The following is a 20,625-nucleotide window of genomic DNA, read 5'->3' as shown; positions in this document are numbered from 1 at the left end:
TCCCCTTTTTGGTCTGAAGTTCCCTTGTGCATTGTGTTTAGCACAGATCAAACATGTTCTACAAAAATTTTTTGAATAAGAGTTAAATCCATATGTTGTGTATATTTTGTTCACTAATCCTACCATTCCTCCTCTCGAGACATGAGAAACTCCATGACTCGAAATTGCTGCCCATTTGTATAGGTTTTTTGGTAGGATAGGTTTATTTTCTGGTCAGGTGTATATCCCTTCTTTAAGTTGAGCTCTCTTTTTTAGCCAGGTTTGTATTTCATTTTGGGGTGATTGTTGTTGCATTTCCAGTAATGTTTCATCTTTTAGTTCCATTGTTACTAGGAGAAGACTACTTGGTTGTTGTTCTGCAGCTGCTTTAGCAGTTTTATCAGCAAAGGCGTTGCCTTTAGTCACAGTGTCTGTTCCTGTGGTGTGTGCTGCACATTTGCATATTGCAAGCTTTTTTGGCAGTTGGACTGCTTGCAATAGCTCTGTTAATAGTGCTGCATGTGTTACAGGTTTTCCAGTGGAGGTAATCATACCCCTATTTTTCCAATGTTGTGCAAAAGTATGCGTTGTTGCATATGCATACTGGCTATCAGTGTATATTGTTGCACTTTTTCCTGTCATTAATTTGCATGCTTCAGTTAAGGCTACTAACTCAGCAGCTTGCGCTGAGTAGTGTGAAGGGAGTGCTTCTGCTTTTAGTACTTTATTAAGAGTCACTACAGCATATCCGGTTTTTGTTTTACCTTTCTCATCCTTTTTGGAAGACCCGTCTACAAATAATATTTCTCCTTCTGTCAAAGGAGTATCTTTTAAGTCTTTTCTGCTTTTTGCTATTTCCTCAGATAATGTTTCACAATCATGAGTTTCTCCATCCTCCTCTGTGGGGATTAATGTTGCTGGGTTTAGTGCTGTACACCGTTCTATTTTGAGATGTGGTTGTGACAGCAGGATAGACATACAGGAAAGATGTCTTGCAGGTGACAGAAAACTCATTTTAGTTTGCAAAAGCAGTGCTGAAACTGCATGAGGTACTTTCAAAGTGAGTGGATGGAATAGTACAACATCTGCGCTAGACGTGACTGCTAGGGAAGCAGCCACCACTGCTCTAACGCAATGTGGAAGGGCACACGCCACTGCATCCATTTTGGTTGAATAGTAGGCTACTGGTTTATATTTACTTCTATGTAGCTGTGTCAACACGGAGGTCATGAAATTTCCTTTGCAGTCTACCATTTGTACAAAGTCTTTGTTGTAATCTGGTAATGCTAACACACAACTTCCCACCATAGTTTGTTTCAATTTACAGAGTGCATCTTCTGCTTCAGAACTCCATTTTAGGTAGTCAGACATTTTAAGTTCCTCTTTGTACATCAGGCTTTGCAAGGGTGCTGTTAGCTCTGCATAATTTGGCACCCAACTTCTACAGTAATTAGTGAGTCCTAAAAAAGACATCATTTGTTTCTTTGTCAATGGTTTTGGTGCTTGCAGAATTGCAGTTTTCCTTTCCTCCATTATTGTTTTTCCCCCTGAACTGAGCTGATGGCCCAGATATTTCACACTTTCCTTACAAAACTGTAATTTGTTTTTGCTGACTTTGTGGCCTTCTTTAGCCAAATGTTTCAGGAGTGCTATGGAGTCTTTTTTGCATTTTTCTTCGGTTTCAGATGCAACTAGTATGTCATCCACATACGTGAGCAATTGGCTCTGTTGTGGTGGGTCAAAAGTGGCCAAGCTGGATGTAAGAACTTGGGAGTAGATGGTGGGGCTTTCACAATATCCTTGTGGTAATCTGGTATAAGTGTATCTTTTCCCTTTAAAGGTGAAAGCAAACCAGTATTGACTGTCTTTGTGTAGTGGTACAGAAAAGAATGCATTGCTTATGTCCACCACAGTGAAGTATTTTGCTTTTGGGTTCAAAGAGTTTAATAACGTGTGTGGATCTGCTACACACGGAGATCTTTGTATTACTGCATTATTTACCGCTTGTAAATCTTGAACCATCCTCCATCCCACAGATGGGGGTGCCTTTTTTACAGGGAATATTGGTGTGTTACAGGGTGATTCAGCACACTCAATTAATACTCCAGCCTTCTTTAAATCTTCAATAACAGGTTCTATTCCCACCATTGCATCTGGTTTTAGAGGATATTGTTTAACTCTGGGTCTGTACTCTGTTTTTGGTCTTATCACAACAGGAAGTGCTCCTTTTACCAGGCCAACATCAGTAGGTCCTTGTGACCATAGTCTCTCAGGAACTTGTTTAAGTAGTTCCTCTTCTTCTTTTGTGAAAAAGATGTGTCATTTTTGTTTTGGGTCTAGGTGCACTCCAGCCTGGACAGTTACTGTCCAGAACAATGCCTTTTTGGTCATTTCAGTGGACTGGCTATACCATGTGTTCATGCCGGTTACCACCCAATCCCTTGCTCTTTCACCTCTGTCCACTAGTTTTGCTAAGTTTTTCCATTCTTCCTTTTTGTCTTTGCATAAGGATATGTGTGGCCCAGAAAGTTGTCTGAACAGTGGTTTGACAGTTTCTGGCAATATTACTGCAGCTGCTGCATTTGCTTCTACATCTGAGTACACATATGAGACTGTTATCTTTGTTGGGGTCATCCTGTTCAGTTCACTCATGTACTTGGTGTCTGGCTTTGCAGTATACCACATTGTCACATGTAATTCATCTGGTGACATAACATCTTGTGGGCTCCGCATTGATTGTTTGCCTTCATCCACTAACGATGCCCCTGTTGCAGTTGGCGGTTTGTTAGGGATGTCTAAAGTGTAGTAATAATTTGGTGTTCCCGTCCCTTGTACTACATAGACTTCCTCAGGTTTGCCTCTGACCACTCTCAAACCCTCTGGGGTTGGTGTTAGGCTTAGGCAGAGGGCTATTAAGCCATCTCTTCCTAATAGGTTCACTGGACATTCTGGTAACATCAAAACTGATAACTGACATGTTTTTCCTTCTGGATCTCTGACCCATAAGGGTTCTGTTTCATTTACTTGTTCGATTTTACCTTGTGCGGCCTGAACTGTGGTACATTTCCCACTGGGTCTCACATATGGTAATTGTTCTCTAATTGTTGTCCTGCAAGCTCCACTATCACAAAGAAACGTGATAGGTGTGCCTTGTACCAGCAGGGTTATTTCAGGTCTTATTTTTTCAACATAGAATAGGTCATCTAAATTTAGTATTTCCTCATCTTCTGAGGTGGTTTTCTCTTGTATTAAATTTTGATCCAATTCTGTCCCGTTTGTCTCACGATCTAGTCATGCATTTTTAGTTTGTGGGGGAGGACCTCCCCTACAATCCCTGGCTAGATGTCCTTCTTTACCGCAGGACCAACATGCTCTAAGATTTTGTGCTCCAAAGTGTCCTCTACCTCTTCCTCTACCTCGGCCTCTGCCTCTTCCCCTGCCCTGTGACTGTTGATAGTACACAGTGTTGTCCTCCTCTTGGTAAAACACTGCGTCTCTGACTGTGTCCTTTTTACCCTTTTTACTTTTTATAACTTTTTCAGCATGCAGCGCATGATTTATGTAGTCTGCAAGCGAGCCCCCACTCATTCCTATGTAGTGCCGGTTCACCCAGCCATGTATGTCGGGTGTTGAGCCTGAGTGGAGTGCATTTTTTAGTTGCTGCTGATAAGCACCATTTTCATCCTCGCTTGGTTCCAGTCCACTGTGAACTTTAAAAACTTTTGCCATTCTTACTCTATATTCATCAAAAGGTTCATCTGGTTTTTGTTTACATCTTCCTATTTCAGTGTAATTTGCTCTCTTTTTATATTTTCCTTTTACTCTATCCAGGAGAGGATCTAACTGGGTTGTTAGCTCTCCGCTACCAGCTGCAAGAGGTGCTCCTAATGCAGTTGATGGATCATAACCTCCCTTCACGTGATACCAGTCAGGGCCTAGTTTGCACATCCATGCTTGTTGGACTTCCATTCCATTCAGATGGTAGGCTTTTCTAAGATCCTCCATCTGCCTCACACTCTCATCCACATCCTCTCTAGGGTGTGGGATTCCTTCTACAGCCTTTTTAACATCATCTTGGGTCCAAGTTCGATAAACTCTAATTGTGTCTGATTGGCCTTCTGCGCCTGCTCGTGGGTTAGGGAGTTCAATGAGGGGAAAAGTTTGCACATCCCCTCCTTCATCTAGGGTCATGGGACTAACCCTAGGTAATGGAGATAATAAATGTCCCAATGTTGCAGACCGTTTACCCACTGCACCAGTGCTTCGAGTAGCAATTGGTGTTCGTGGTGTATATCCAGGTGGTGATGGTGGTGGTGGAGCAGTGGGTGCATCTATATCATCTCTCCCCACTGCCCCTCCCTGTTGCTGCAGTAACTGCTGTTGCAACGCTAAGTAGGGACCAGAATATTCATTATCTTCCCTTCTGTGAAACATTATGTTCTCATGTCCTGCTTCTTTCCATTTTGATTCCTCTTTTTCTCTCTTTTGCTCTTCTTCACTTGCTTTTTTTTTCTCTTTATTTTGTCGCTTCCTTTCCTCTCTTTCCTGTTTTGCCAGTCTTTCTCCTTCCTCACGTTGTTTTGCTATTTTAACCCAGACTTGAGTCTGTGCATAACCTTCCTTTCTCATTTGTTTTTCATTATTTTTGCATTTAATTTTTATTTTATTCTGTAATTCTGTTAGGGCACTTGTAGACAGCTTTCCATTATAATTATAGGTTTTTATCCAATAACATAGGGGTTCTACTGCATCTTGATTTTCTTTTTCTACCGCTTTCCAATCTTTGCATGTAAGGTTATCAAGTAACTTTTGTTTCTCTTTACTTTGCCCCTTTCCCATTTTGAACTAAATTTAGATCCAGTATGTTTTTTAATACCTGGTGTATTCTAAATACTGGATTTATGTATTTGAAAACAGGATGGTGATCAAGAAGTCAGTTGTGGTAAAATCCACTTCAACCCTGTTCAGGTGGGATTTTCTTGCCTACAAGCATCCACAAAGGCTCACCATTTACTATCTGTTTTCAGTTTATATGAAAAGTAAGGACCTAATGGTCATTACGATTCCATTCACTCTTCCACACGTTTTTCAGTCACACTTTTTTACGCGTTTTACTCTTACTGTAATTACTTTCACAAAAACATAACAGAGGACTCCGCCGTCCTGTGTAGAGTTTAATTAGTCTATTTCAACTAAGGGAGTCTACCCTCCTGCGGAATTTAACTGTCTATTTTAGTTCAACAGAGGACTCCGCCGTCCTGTGTAGAGTTTAATTAGTCTATTTCAACTAAGGGAGTCTACCCTCCTGCGGAATTTAACTGTCTATTTTAGTTCAACAGAGGACTCCGCCGTCCTGTGTAGAGTTTAATTAGTCTATTTCAACTAAGGGAGTCTACCCTCCTGCGGAATTTAACTGTCTATTTTAGTTCACCTGATAGTGTCTAGAATTGTCAGGGTTTCTCTATACTGTACTATTTTAGGTCATTTGCATTTCATCACTCATTCCTTTTAAATGAAAGACCTACTCACTGGTTCTCTGTGTCCTCGGGAGTACCGTCAGCCGTCAGACCCCAGCCTGTCAGGGAGGGACCAGTCCCGGAAAGGGTATTAGTACTGTGGCCACAGATTTGTCTGGAATCTCACTCACCCACTGGGATCGTCAAGCGTCTTGGTCTCCGGCTCGAAGGACCATTTATGTTAGGTTTAAACACCAAACACTTTCACAATTCTGCACAAAGAAAGACACAGAGAAGTTAGTTCATTTTAACCTGCAGGTGAGAGTGTTTTCAGAGGCTGCTCAGTTACAATCCTCCACCAACACTCTGAAACAGCCCCTGCTCTCTCTGCCTTTTATTCATAAGAGAAGAGGCCCTGGTTACAGAATGTTCCAAGCACAAATAAGGGAGAGATGCACACTCATAATGATTAGAAACAGCTGCACTGACAGAATGTTCTAGAACATCCTGTCTCTATCTTGCAGCTCTTGTACATATAAGATATAATCACTCTGAACAGCAAGCTTCACTTCTATTAAAGTTAAAACATATATAATCATTAATTAACCCTAACACCAATATAATATTCTACCGTCCTTCTGCTCCCTAGACAGTAATACATATCAGACGCCCTGTAACTTACTCTTACGGGTTAATCTTCGTCCTCCTCCTCGTTAGCATCCACCGCAAGCAAAGGCATCATATGGGAAGGAGGAGGTGCGGTTTTCCCTTCAATGGTAATCAACCTTTTCCAGTGTACTGGAAGTTCACAAAACAATCCAAAAATCAATGTAACAATGAAGAATGATAAAACACCTATACCTACCGTGACCCAACCCTTAAGAGGCCTGGGTCCTAGATTTTGACCTCCCATCCTTTTCAAAGGTACCTGTAAAGGATGATGAGGATTAACAATATGGTGAAACACAAAAGACCTTTTTTTTCTTTTAAAGTTCAGAGTGTTCAGTTCAGTTCTCGGTGGGAGAGCAGCTACGACCACCAGTGAAAGAGAGGAAAACTCAATCACATCCGCCTCTTCTGTGTGATGTCCTGGTCTTCACTCACAGGTGTAGACTGACCTGGAGCTAAGTGGTCTCACCAGGGAATTATTCTGCCCCTATTGGTGGGACCACTGATCTGACGGTGCACCTAAGGTGTAGACTAACCTTTAGGTGTAAATGAACGCTTTCTCACCCTAGGGGATTATTCTGCCCCTTGAATTGGGTGAGAAAGGTCTTTTGGTGTGCTGGTGTTGTCCCTCAGATTCTGCTGGACCTCTGGCAGCGATCTCTGTGGTGCCTCTGCTGCTGCACACTGGCTCCAAAGATACCACGTGTCTCCTTTGCCCTTGACCCTCACCGCATGTGAGGTTCTCTCTGTGACCTGGAATGGACCCGTCCACCTGGGCTCTGACCACTTCCGTTTGATGACTTTCAGCAGGATCCACTCAGCTTCGGACGTGGTTGGCTGAGGTCCCTCGGTTGGTTTCTCTGGAACCTGTTTTGAGAAGTCTGTAACCAAAATTAAGTTGGTTGTCTGAGGTGTCCTGCCAGTCCCCAGCTGCCAGAGAGCGCTTTACCACTCCTCTCAATTCCTTAGCTTGATGCACAGGATGCAAAGAAAGAGAAACATGAGGAACAGCTTCATCTGACAGTAAATACCATTCTGCTTGGTCGGGTGTTAAATTAACTGTTGCAGCCACACCCTCAAGAGCCACATAAACATTTTTGGATGAAATAAACCATGTCTTACCTTCTACTGTTTCATTAAACAAATCTGGTACCATTCAGTGTGACAACGGTTGTAGAACAGAGTGACATGGGGCGGGTCAGGCGGAGAGGTGCAGGGGCAGAGACTTTGAATCCAGGGTTTCCACAGCTGACACACCGAGAAGATGCTGCTTGGAGGTTCGGTCAACAGTTCCCAGTAGATGTCAGCATATTCCTCTGCAACTGGCTGTAAAAAATATTCTCCATGCTGAAGCATTTGTCCACATGCCAAAGAGGAACTATCTGGAAAAGTTATTGTTAACCCATCAGTACCACACAACACTGATGCTCCCAGCTTCACTAATAAGTCTCTGTCCAGCAAATTAGCAGGTGTGCTGGGTGAACACACAAAAGTGTGAGTTACTCTCTGAGTCCCAATCTGAACAGGAAGAATTTATGCAGCCCCTGAGAAGCCCATCACAGAAACAGTCTTAGTAGAGAGCAGTGGTTTAGGAGGTTGCTGTGTTATGGTGGAATAAGTAGCTCCAGTGTCCACTAGAAAAAATTCAGACAGTTCTCTCCCACCTTTGCAGGCAACATGGGATCTGCTGTGCCCACGCCGCACAGTTGTAGCACACATCTCCCAGTGCCCTGCTGGCTCCACCCTTTCCTCTGGGTGCTCCACACCATACACCACGACCAGCCGACCACCAACATGCCATCCGCCTCCACGACCCGGGACACTGTACCTGTAATTATTAAAATGGATAGGGTGCAGGAGGGAGTAACCCCCCTCCTTGCCACTGATCAGTCATAGACATAGGGGTGTGTGCTGCTGGAGGAACAGGTTGAGCTGCAGCTAACATTACATTTTCCGTTATATGATTTTTCTCTTATTTAATTTTCTCTTTGGCCTCTTGCAGCTGCAATTTAAGGAGCTGATTCTGTAGCTGCTCTTTCTCCTCTTTTCTTTTTCTCTGCCTCCTGAGCTGTATGTAAAAGGTGAATTAAATGTTTTTCCCACTTTGTGAAGTCTGTTCCCTGCAAATCAGGATTATTTTTCATCTTTTGACACATGTCAACAGGAACTCCTTTTGATATGGCTTTTTAAACAGCTGTCCCACTCCTGTTGTGCTTTCTCTATTTCATTCATGTCAGAGGGCAGAGAAAACGGTCTGCCATGTACTATTTCTTTGAGAATACGAATTTACATCAGCGACTTGGTGTCACGTGATCTCAGACTCAGAATGTAGTGGGTGGAGTTATACAATGATGTACAGTAGGTGGCAAATGGAGTAAGACCAGTTTGATTTGGAGTTATTCTCATCCATAATTAACCAGGGACAGGCATTCGGGTCATGGCATCCCTGTTTCTTCCATTGTTTTCCTTAATCTTGAACCCCTAATGCTTTAGAACTTAGTTCTATTAGTTTATTTACAAAATGAGTTCCATTATCTGACCTTATAATCTGTGGGATACCATATGTGGGGAAGAAATGTGTAACTAGGTTAATCTATTACCACTAGGCAATACTTCTTCCCCTGTGTTTGCAACAAATTATGCATGATTTGCAAAAATTTTTTGCATAGTCAGAAAAATTTATAGTGTAGGATTAATGCTTTACCAGATGTGACATATTCCCCCTTTGACACATGGGTCTTCCCAATGTGTCACTGTAGCCGCTGTCCTTATTACATTTAAAAAGGAGAACACTATTTTAGGTAGTTGCTATTAATTTAAATAGTGCTTGGTTTAGTTCTTATTAAAAATAAAAAATAAAAACTCACTCACTGATGAACACAAAAAATGAAGGGCATATTATATTTTATAATCTTAGTTTATCTTACCCAGTTTTATAGATACACTGTACAGTTTCAGTCAGCTTTGTATTTAGTTCAAGTAACTAAAGTTTGTTTCAACTAACTCAAGTTTTCTCTATTTCAATCCAGTCCAGTAATTCTGTTAAGGTTCATTTCATCTTATGTTAAGTTTGAGTGTAATTCGATCATTTTGAACCTGACTGGAAAAAGTCTAAACGTCTGTTAAAATCTTTTTGTTTTACCATAGACAACCATTAATCTTTTCACATCCTTTTCCCGAGCTTACAGTTCTTCAGTATTTTTCTGCTTCACCACACTCAAGGCCAAGTTTGTGCAATAACAATTCTGCAGGCCACTAGCACAGGTTATACATTTATTTTATTTCCCACACCTGAATTCACACCCATTGAAATAACACACTCAGACACCGTTGTATTAAATTAAAAGTACCTGGACCAGGGAAGCTCTCATGTGATCTGACCACACACCGGGACGACTTCGGAACTTCTCACTGGGCTCATTGCTTTTATTAAAACACACATGAAAATGGGCAGCGCCCTGTTTACAGTTTTTTCTCACATATAGTCACTTACAAACTTTTCCTGCCTACCATATTAGGACATGTTCTTGTCTCCCAGCTGCATCCCGTATCTACTGATATAAGAAGGGAGTACTTGGCCCGTTAATCTTTTCACATCCTTTTCCCGAGCTTACAGTTCTTCAGTATTTTTCTGCTTCACCACACTCAAGGCCAAGTTTGTGCAATAACAATTCTGCAGGCCACTAACACAGGTTATACATTTATTTTATTTCCCACACCTGAAGTCATAGCCCCTCAAAATGTAACTTTTACCTCCAACAATTTTGTGGGTAAACTTGTCATATAAAGTGACTTTCGTCACGGTATCACCGTATGATCATACTTGATCATACTACAACTCTTATTTTGGGAAAAGGTGCTTAAATAAACTTTTTGTCACAACTTTGTGAGTTGTTTAAAAGTTGTTGCAGTGTAAACAACGTGATATGGAGTAGATGTGATGATGTTTATGTCGCCCTATGTCACTCTAACATTGTCTTTGTGGATAATAATACCTAAAAAAAAAAAAAACATAATGTTACATGGAGAATATGTGCAATATCTGTGGCACATTGTCCGAAAATAAGAGTTGTAGTATGATCAAGATAATGTGCTCTATGTGTGCTATGAGTTTGATGGCACTACAACATGCCATAGTAAAGTTATTGACCATTTTAAACATATTTTAATGGTAGAAAAATACAAAAAAGCTATTTAAGCATCATTAAAATGAAAGCCCATTATCAAAAGCTATTTGATTGATAGAGCAAACTGGTATTCATGACGTTTTTTTCTATCCTACATCTAGCAAAAGAGGTTTTACTGAATATTTGGCTACTTAGACAATAGTCTTTGGGAAATAACAATACTTTTTTTAAGTATTATTTTCCAATCCAAGAAATATAGTATGAAAAATGTGAGATTACATACACATAAAATGATTTTAATGACAATACACCTTCTACCAGCACGGTGGTAGGCTCATTTTGAGGAAAATACGATTGCTGTGGTTGCAGAGAGGTGTCGGTTTTGTAGGAGCAATGTTCTGCTGATGAGTTGTATGAGTATTGAGGAGCTTGAGGCAACAAAAATGTCTTGTTGATGTCAGAGGAGAAAGGACAGACTGGTTTGAGATAATGGAAAGGCAACAGTAATTTAAAAAAACAATGGCAGCAAAAGGCTCCACCAGTTGCCACATTTGTCAGCTAAGAACCATAAACTGAGCCAAGAATCCACAGGCTCACCAAAACTGGATAATTAGGGGTTAAAAAGTTGCCTAGACAGATGAGAGTCTGTTTAAGCCTCAACATTCAGATGGTTGGGTCAGAATTTGGAATGAATAACATGAAGGTATGGATTCATCCTGCATGGCATCAACAAGTCAGGCTGGTGGTGGTGATATAATGGTGTGTGTATGGGGGGGGGTTCCTGGCACACTTTGGGCCTACTTCCAGCAGGATAATAAAAGGTGTCACAAGTCATCTCAAGCTGGTTTCTTGAACATGGCAATGAGTTCACTTTGCTCCATTGGCCTCTACAGTCACCAGATCTCAATCTAACTGAGCACCTGCTTTTCACGTGTTGGAGCAGAACATTTTCAGTATGGATGTAAATCTGCAGCAAATGTGTAATCCTATTGTGGCAATATGAAGCAACATTTCTGTTCAATCTATACCATGAAGAATTAAGGTAGTTCTGATAGCAGAAAGGAGTCCCGCCTGGAGCTTTAAAAGCGGACACAATAAAGTAGCTAGTTAGTGTATAGATTCCTGAGTGAACATAGGACTATACCTACAAAACATAGTGTAAGGTACAGGAAAAACTGTGTCTTGCAAATCTATTCACACCCCTTTATATTGTGTCAGTTTCAACCACAAACATTTAATGGCATTTCATGTGACAGACCAACACAAAATCATTTAAAATTATGAAGTAGAAGGAAACTCATAACATTTTTTAACAAAACAATCTGAAAAGTGTTGCATGCATTTATATTCAACCCTACTCCCTAGTCAATACTATGTAGAGCCACCTTTCTCTGCAGTTCCAGCAGCTTTAACCATCTATATATATTTTTTGAACATTTTCGCTCGTTCTTCTTTGCAAAATAGCTCAAGCTCAGTCAGACTGGATTGAGATTGTCTCTGAAGATCAGTTCTCAAGTTTTGCCACATATTTCGACTTGTATTTAGGCCTGGACTTTGACTGGGCCATGCTAACACATGAATATGCTATGACCTAAATCATTCCATCGTATCTCTAGATGTATGTTTAGGGTCGTTGTCCTGCTGGAAGGTGAACCTCCGCCTGCAGCCTCTAACAGGTTTCATCTAGGATGCTCCATCTACCTTTTCCAAGCTGAAATAAAGCATGATGTTGCATCTCCATGGAGATGGTGTTTTCATGGTGGAAAAGTGAACATGAAAAAGTTGATTACTTGTTCTTGCCACTGTAAGCAGCTTTCCAGTCCACTGTGGTGCTGGTGTCACTGTCCATGGTCCTGCAGCCAGTCAGTCTGTCACCATTTTTAATTAGAAGAAAAATCCATTATTAAAAGATGCTACAGCAGAACATAGTTATTATTCAAACATGAGTGCTTCAGTAGCTGCTTAACGTAAAAAGTGTTTTGTATAGAACTGACTGAGGTTTATCACTGAAGTAAACACCATATAGATCAGTAAAACCACCTGGAAACTGTTGCATATGATGTCCAGGAGCTGCTAAAAGAGGCTTTGCTGAAGTTTGCTGATATAACAAATTTATTTAATCACTTTAGACTTCAATGTCAATAATCTACCAGCAGGTGGATTTTAATGAAGCATGCATGCAGCTATCATACCTGTGGCTACAAAACGCTTTGTAGAAATACAATCCAATCTTTTAAAGCACGGATGGTGAGCCTGCAGACCACTGAAGCCCCTGATGAACAGCTGCTGATGGAGAAACGCATCTGGACACAGCAGCCACCAACCCGCAAACAGCTTACAAGAGTCTTTTTAAACTATGACCTCCAGATGCTACATGTGGTGGTGAATTCAACTCCTACATCCCGGCAGAACGGACGAAGATCGGGACGCCTCTCCGAACGACTCCGGAGCGAATCAGACCAATTAACTAACTGAGAGGAGATGACAGCTGGAGCTCTATACGGAGAACTTTAGCAGGTAGGCTAACTTTAACCTGTCAGTTTCATTCTACAACATGGAGAATTGTTTATAGATTACTTATGAAGACTAACGAGCTACTTAAGTAACTAGCTAATCACAAATAACCCCAAATTACAACTTTTGTTAAGATTCAGCCTAGTTGGCGGTCAACTACTTCCGGGAGGTTTCTAAGGCTACAGAGCTATGTGGAGCACGTGACAGCTGACGCTTTGATCTTCTGTGGGATGTTCTCTCGAGGGAATTCGCTCACCAATCATGTCTAATACGCACGCGTCTTGTGACGTAACGGATTGTGACGCATCAGAGGCACTCTATGTTAAATCTCTTGTCATTCTGAAAACACGTCACTTCAAGAAGAGTAGCAAAGCAGATCGTCCTTTTTGAGTTTTGGATCCAAAAAAGCTTTTTAAAATGTTTCAGTCAAGTGGACTAAGGAAGAGAAATATCTCCATCTCAATTGACAACGTGGAGGACATAATATTGCCTCGTTTGAAGACTTTATCACCGGCACAGTGGACCTTGCTTTCACAAGGTCTGAAGGATTCACATATTACAGGGGTTCTGGCTGACATACTTAGCGACATTTTTCAGCAATGTGTGGAAAATTCATTGAAAATCCTGATTCCAATGATTGAAGAGAATGTCGAGGCCTATGCAATGACTGATAAAATAATCAGTGTGCATTTAAACAGTTTGATTACAGCAGAAATGGCCAACGTTCTCCAGGTTTCACCAGAAATATGTCACAGTGGGAAGGAGTTAAACTCATTGATGGAAGAGGAGGTCTCTCGAAAAGTAACTTCTATTGCAAATGTGATCAGAAGGACCCCCGTTTATCCCGTGGAACCTGCCGTGTATGTGAGTGGCCGCTTTTCCAACCTAAGAAATCTCAACAAAATGGTTTCCAACACAGTTACATTTTTCCGAAAACATCTTAACAGAGCCAGCTCAAGTTGTGTTGACAGATACTGGAGCAGATTCATGAAGAAAAAGGAGGCCTTAAATCTGCCTCCACCAAAACCAAAGATTGCATTTGAACGTCCAGAGGAAAGTGTTTCTGCAGTTGTAACATCTCCCTTTTTTCTGGCCTTGGTTGGTGAGGGAATTACAGAAATAATAGATGATTCAGATAATTTATACGATGCCAAAACAGCAGACGATGTTACAGAATTTTGCCCGTCAGTAGATCCTTTCAAAACAATTCAAGTGGCAGAAGCAATTAGCCAAACTATCATTGAGGACCTTCATTTCTGCAAATCCGAAGGTTCAGTTAGACAGAAAGATGAGAAAAGTTCATGCACGCCACATTTTAACTTGAAAAATATTGTTGGTGATATCAGAAGCCTATTTTCATCAAAGCTCAAAACCGCTCCAGCTGGAAGACAACAAATAACCAGCAAACCAGAATTTTCCAGCTTTGCCAAGCAGCGGTTCAGCAGTATGGTGTCTTCATTGGAGAAATCATTGGATTCAAGTGACACAAAGGTGGTCAAACTGAAACATGACCCAGGTAGATCAAACAGACTCATGTGCTTCATGTTTCCTGGATGCGTTCCTGAGTATTCATCAGATGAGGAAAGCCCAAAACATCGAGACTACACAGAGACAGACCACATTCCTAAACTGGATTTTCAGTCTATCAAACCTCAGATTGACAGCCTGTGTGCAGAATCTACAGGGAACCAATTTCTAAATGACAAGATCAAACAGTTTGTAAAGGAACTGACTGATAAATTATACGCTCAAATCATGAGGAGCCATTATTTTCAAATTCCTGTTCCTCCAGAAGGAAAATATCTTTCAGATTCTGTCCTCTCTAGCAAGAAAGTAAGGGACGCTTCTGGCCAGATACAAGTTTGCCCTGAAGTCTTCTATGCCAGAGCAGAAGACGAGGTAAGGACATTTCTCCAAAGCATCTTTCTGTGGATAAAAAATCGGGAAACCTATCAAATAGGTGAAGAGGATAAAGTTTCCAGCGTGCTGTCAGAGATCGACGATCTGGTTAAACAAATATATGTCACATCGACCCAAATAATGTCTCCAGAGCCCTGTGAGGCACAAAATGAAAAAGACAGTAAACCAAATATTTCAAGTGAATTCGCAGACCAGTCTAAATCTGATGAAGCAGGCCAAGTCTCTTTAACATCTCACACTGATTCCTTGATTGTGACACGTGAAAGATTTCTCAAAAAGATGTCAACCAGGTTTACAGAATCAGGGAATATTTATTCCAGTTGTAATGATGAAGTTCAAACTAACATGTCAAATCAGGAGCTGATTGAAAGTGACGTGTCTGAGAACACAGAACTAGAGGAAGGTCTGGCATTTTTTGTAATGGGTGCAGTTTTAGACTGTTCAAAGAAAAATGGCGGGCCCCTTAGGTCCAAAGAAATGGGAAAGATCCTGTGTTATCTGTCAGGAGTGGATGATGTAGAAAAAGACTTTACTGTCAATATATACAATGAAAACGCTAAACAACTTGTTAGAGACATCACCAAAGATCTAAAAAACGAGTTTGGCTCCACTGAAGCGGTGTTGAAGGCTATGGTATCAGAAGATGGCCGTCCTTTTAAGAGTGCTGTATTGAGATGTTTAAAGATTTATTTAACATAAAACCCCCAAAATCTGCAGTTCAAAGGTTCTTTTCAGGAATCACAAAACCTTTTAGGAATGTTTTCCGAAAGCAGAGAGTATCTTCTTCTTCCCTGTAGATTACAGACCACAAACACGCACAATATCTGGCATCCTTCTGCAAAACAAACCATTAACATTTTAGTAATAGCTAAAATAACTTTGTATATGTGTAGAAATGATCTGGCATTTGATAACATAGACCAAACAAATTTCAGGAATAACTCCTATTAGCATAATATTTTCTAGGTCAGGACAACAAGGGTAAAAATCCCAGCCTACCTTTGATATTTGGAGTCTTTCACTTTGGGTTTTCGCCGGGTGCTCCGGTTTTTCCTATTAAAAACCATTTATGTAATTTTATTGGAATGTTACCTGTAAAGGACCTTACTAATATGTTCTGTACTTTAAACTGGTTCATAAGTGTTTATTATTGTTCCTGATTTCTAGCAATAAACTTCCAAACCGTTTCTACTGTTCTCTGAGTGTTTTTCCGCATGTGGGTTAATTCGGCCGTTAAAAACGATGACACTTAAGTGTTTCGATCTTATAATTTTGTTTGATTCCTGTAAAGTGTCTTCAAGATCTTTGAAAAGCACTAACCAGATAAAATGTATTATTGTTATATAGATAGATATGAAATTCAATTCCATTCATTTTGAATCTTAATTCTACATTTTCCTATCTGTTTCTGTTCACAAATAGATCTATAGAACAAAAACTCCTCCTATCTCAGCTCTTACTTTTACCTCATTATTTTTGCTCACCTGTCAATAATGATAAAAATGTATTAAAATAGAAAAATAAATTAAGTAAATGTTGATAAATATGCAGCAGTAAGGTAAGGTTTACATGTATAAACTAGCGGCTGTTAGCAATAAACTGCTAAAATAATAATACAAATAAATACTTCAGGATGACCAATATTATAAGTGGTGTCTCCAAATTAAACCCAAAATGCTTTTTTTAATGACTAAAGCAATCTAAAAGTGACTCAGCCCCTTCATGACAAGCATCTTTAGTACGTAGTAGAGAATCCTGTTGCTGTTAAAACTGGCTGCAAATGTGATTCTTAGCCAGCCCCCAGCTTCTGGTAGCGTTCCTGAAGAATTTTAGCTCAATCCTCATGAACAAAGGCCTCCAGTTCATTAATATGATCGAGTTTGTATGTTCATTAATTTCTGTTACTCTTTTTCTGTTGTGCATCTCTTCAATATTAATACAGCATAAATGTGACTGGACCAAAAAGGACATGCCAGCAGGTCAAAATTAAATATAAGAATATTTTGCAGACTGGTAAAGTTATGTTGACTATAAATGTACTAATGACTTATGTGGAGATATATTATGTGTGTACATTATTACTATGTTCATAACCAGTGTGGGAAATAAAATGTGTAACATGTGTTAGTATAAGACATTGTGTGGCCTGCAGAAGTATTTCTCACAGGAGAGGTGAAGTGGAAAATTACTGAGAACTGCAGGGGTGTGTGAAAATTAGAGATAATACAACTGACTGAGTTACTCCCTGCTTATATCAGTAGATACGGGATGCAGCTGGTGGACAATGCCTTTCTAAATATGGTCAGCCGGAAAAATGTGTACGTGACTATGTGTAGAAAATATTGTAAACAAGGGCACTGCCAATTTTTCGTGTGTGTTTTAATAAAAGAAATGAGCCCAGTCAGGAAAGGCAGAAGAAGTCTCGGTGTATCCTACCTACATGAGCTCTTCCCCTGGGCCCAGGTAATTGAACAACATACAGCTGTCTCCGTGTGATGTATTCTAATGTGTTGTGAATTTCTCCAGGTTACAGTCTTTTTGTTTGAGGCCAGTTGCTTCTAGCTAAGGCTTTTTTATTAGCAAGAGGGTTTAGATTATAATATAATATGAATTTGGCTCGAATCTTGTAAATGGTTATTATGTCATACAAAATAATAAACAAGTAATTGAATGACAATGAATATAAAACGTATAATGAGATTGAATAATAAAATAAATGACATAGTCGTTATCCTCTGTGTGAGCAATAATCCTGTCAGACGAAACTTACAAACTTCAGTGTATAAAACACCCATCAAACAATTAGGCAGGTAGCTACCACATGGCAGAAGGATTTTCAGAGAAAACAGTAAAAATGGAATGAAAATCAAGTGAATAAATTATTAATATAGTATTGAGGCAAAAGAAAGGAAAAAGAAAGTCATCAAGTGATTAAATGGAGACTAAACATTGGAATATTCATCAAAATCATCATCAAAGTTAACAAAGTTGTCAGAGTCAGACGAGCTGCTGGAAGGACAAGAATCATCTGTCAGGGCAGTAGTTAGGGCATTGTTTCTGATAAGGTTTAGAGGATCATTGCTGGACAAAGCTGTGGCTATCAACCTGGCAATTAGAGCGCTGTGAAACATCCACAAGTAAGACTTTCAAAGGAAGTCATGGCAACAATGAAGGACCTCCTTTTACCAAAAGTAGCTGTAAACCAATTGGACAAATTGTATACTCCAGAATACTTTGCTATCCAATGTGCTAGGGTAATAATCCATCCAGACCTCTGGTTGCTGATCCTTCAGAATCTGGAACAGTGACCCAAACATAGCACAAACACCACCCTTTTCTGGAAGGAATGGATTGCTAATAAGGGCAAATATTTGGAAGTACTTACAAATAAGGGACTTAGTATTTTCTAAGTTTGTCATTGTATTACCAATGACAAACTTAGAAAATACTCAAACGCAGTGGGAGAGTTTTTAGAGGCGTCTGGGGTGTTGAAGCACCCCCTCCGAGAGGTCTTCTGTGTGTTCGTTTATTCACAGTAAGCTGAAAGAATTCACACCCATTGAAATAACACACTCAGACACCGTTGTATTAAATTAAAAGTACCTGGACCAGGGAAGCTCTCATGTGATCTGACCACACACCGGGATAACTTCGGAACTTCTCACTGGGCTCATTGCTTTTATTAAAACACACATGAAAATGGGCAGCGCCCTGTTTACAGTTTTTTCTCACATATAGTCACTTACAAACTTTTCCTGCCTACCATATTAGGACATGTTCTTGTCTCCCAGCTGCATCCCGTATCTACTGATATAAGAAGGGAGTACTTGGCCCGTTAATCTTTTCACATCCTTTTCCCGAGCTTACAGTTCTTCAGTATTTTTCTGCTTCACCACACTCAAGGCCAAGTTTGTGCAATAACAATTCTGCAGGCCACTAACACAGGTTATACATTTATTTTATTTCCCACACTGGTTATGAACATAATAATAATAATGCACACACATAATATATCTCCACAGAGCCAGGGACCTTGGTGAGATGGGCACAGGTGTTCATCATCTGCAATCTTCTCCGGAGCTTCATAAGGGAGACGCAGCCTGCACTTTGTTGCCTGAGTGCTAGCCCCCAGTGGTAACTAGTCTGGCCCTGAGATTTACTCTGCTTTTTGTATCTCGTACGCTTAGTTCTTTGTACTCACTTCTGGTGTGGTCCTCCTAGGTTTCCTGGCAATATCTCGTTGACTGGAATGGTTATGGTCCCGAAGACCGATCCTGGGTGCCCCGCTCCTTTATCTGTGACCCCTCTATGATTTCGGATTACCTGGCCTCCTTACCTTCTATGCCTTCTGGTCAGGCCAGGTTGCAGGAAATCTGCGACCTGGCCTCCTGGTTCTGACAAGGACATCAGCTCTGATCCAATCTCTATTACCTTCCATACAACCTCCTCAGACCAAAATTGGCTGGCTGCCTCCTGAGGCTCTGGATCAACAAACATCTGCAAACGAACCTGCCCATACTCCAACGTGAGTCAAGCGGACCTCCGCACACAACTTCACTAATCGTTCCTAGTTAAAGGTTGAAGAAGAGAACGTGACTGAAACTTACCTCATCCATTCGGAAACTTCACCCGGAGAGATCCACTTCCCCAGGCTTCTACCATCCCCTCCTCTGGTGGCCTCCACCTTCTCATCCTCTGATTCCTGCCACTTTCAAGTCCTGATCCAGACATTCTGTTACCGATTCAATAAACAAACCTAAGAACTGTTTTTCTAGTCTTCTGAGTTTATCTGCAAGTGGGTCAGAGCCGTAAACATTAAGATGACAGAGACACATGTATCAACTATACACTGATGGTGGCCACAGATAAGTACAAGTAAGTGACAACAGTTTTTTTCTGTTGTAATATTTTAATCATTGTTTGTTGAATTGTTGTTTCCATTTACGCTTATTTGCAATGCATGTTTGTGACTTAAAAAACTAATTAATAAATTGATCTAAACACTTAAATATACCAAAACATTAAATATGACATTAAATATAACAAACAAAAACTAAGCAACTTACATGGTAAATTTTGGTCAAATTGAATTTTTAAGTTATTTCTAAATTCCTACTACAACTGCAACTTATAGTTATACAGTTTTAAAGCATAAAGAAGCAGAGACAAAATGCATCTTACATTAATAATCCAGCTGAGAAACAGATCTTATTGGTTGATTTAATACATAATTTAAAGCAATGCTGTTTTAGCATTTAATTTTGTGTAGGCATGGAAAAAGCCAAAAGTGTCCCAACTGCCCCAGTGTGCCCTACTACTGCACTGGATTTGTATTGAAAGTGATAACTTGGATCTGAAATTGATGTCACACCCGAGTTGAGTTGGCAAGTTTGAAAAATAGTGGGGTTTGCTCATTACTGTGGTGCTATAAGCAATGCTAAAAGCGAATAACAATGCATTTCTTTCAATTTTATGCATCTAAACACCAGTGAACATGATTACAAACAGGTTGTATGGTACCATGTGTGAAACTGGTCTAATGTGATTCAAGCTGTCAAAAGTGCTAATATACCTACAATTTTCACTACAATTTATGAATGGCAGCAATATTGGATACTGAACAATATTCATTATGGCCGAGTGGGAGCAAAAATAATCTAAAATAATGTGGCTTTAAGGTACAAAACGTTTCATAAGTGTTCAGCAGTTTTCAGTGTCCATGTTGCTGAGCAGAGCCACCATATCAAGCAATCCTCCACCAATGAGTCATATAACACCACTGTTTACAAAATAACAAGACAGTGAAATGCTAAAAAGGAATGCAAATTTTTACATGTACTATTTAAATATATATAGGAAAAGATCACAAGCCACTTTTTATTGTGTTTAACATTAATGATAGATTTACTCATAACTATGTATGCCCATTGTTTTCCATTTCCTCTAAGATGAATATCCTG

The 20,625-nt window shown here is 40.1% G+C and overlaps 2 protein-coding genes across 2 annotated transcripts in view; one reads left to right on the top strand and one right to left on the bottom strand.

Annotated features, from left to right (window-relative positions):
• Positions 1–20,625, bottom strand: part of LOC124863370 (coagulation factor X-like) — a 42,812-nt gene that overhangs the window by 8,629 nt on the left and 13,558 nt on the right. The gene's annotated exons all lie outside the window — the stretch shown is intronic.
• LOC124863369 lies at positions 12,928–19,431 on the top strand. Its single transcript, XM_047357722.1, has 3 exons — positions 12,928–14,644; positions 18,688–18,799; positions 18,887–19,431. Exons 1-2 carry the CDS (start codon positions 13,163–13,165, stop codon positions 18,703–18,705), a joined length of 1,500 nt encoding a protein of 499 aa, XP_047213678.1. The 5' UTR covers positions 12,928–13,162; the 3' UTR covers positions 18,706–18,799; positions 18,887–19,431.

The sequence above is a fragment of the Girardinichthys multiradiatus genome, chromosome X (genome assembly GCF_021462225.1).
Source record: "Girardinichthys multiradiatus isolate DD_20200921_A chromosome X, DD_fGirMul_XY1, whole genome shotgun sequence".
NCBI classification, from domain to species: domain Eukaryota; kingdom Metazoa; phylum Chordata; class Actinopteri; order Cyprinodontiformes; family Goodeidae; genus Girardinichthys; species Girardinichthys multiradiatus.
Note: the sequence above shows the minus strand (reverse complement) of the source record. Positions and strands in the feature narration are given on the sequence as shown.

Coding starts and splice junctions, on each gene's coding strand:
- LOC124863369 (XM_047357722.1), top strand. CDS start 13,163: ATGTTTCAGTCAAGTGGACTAAGGAAGAGAAATATCTCCATCTCAATT.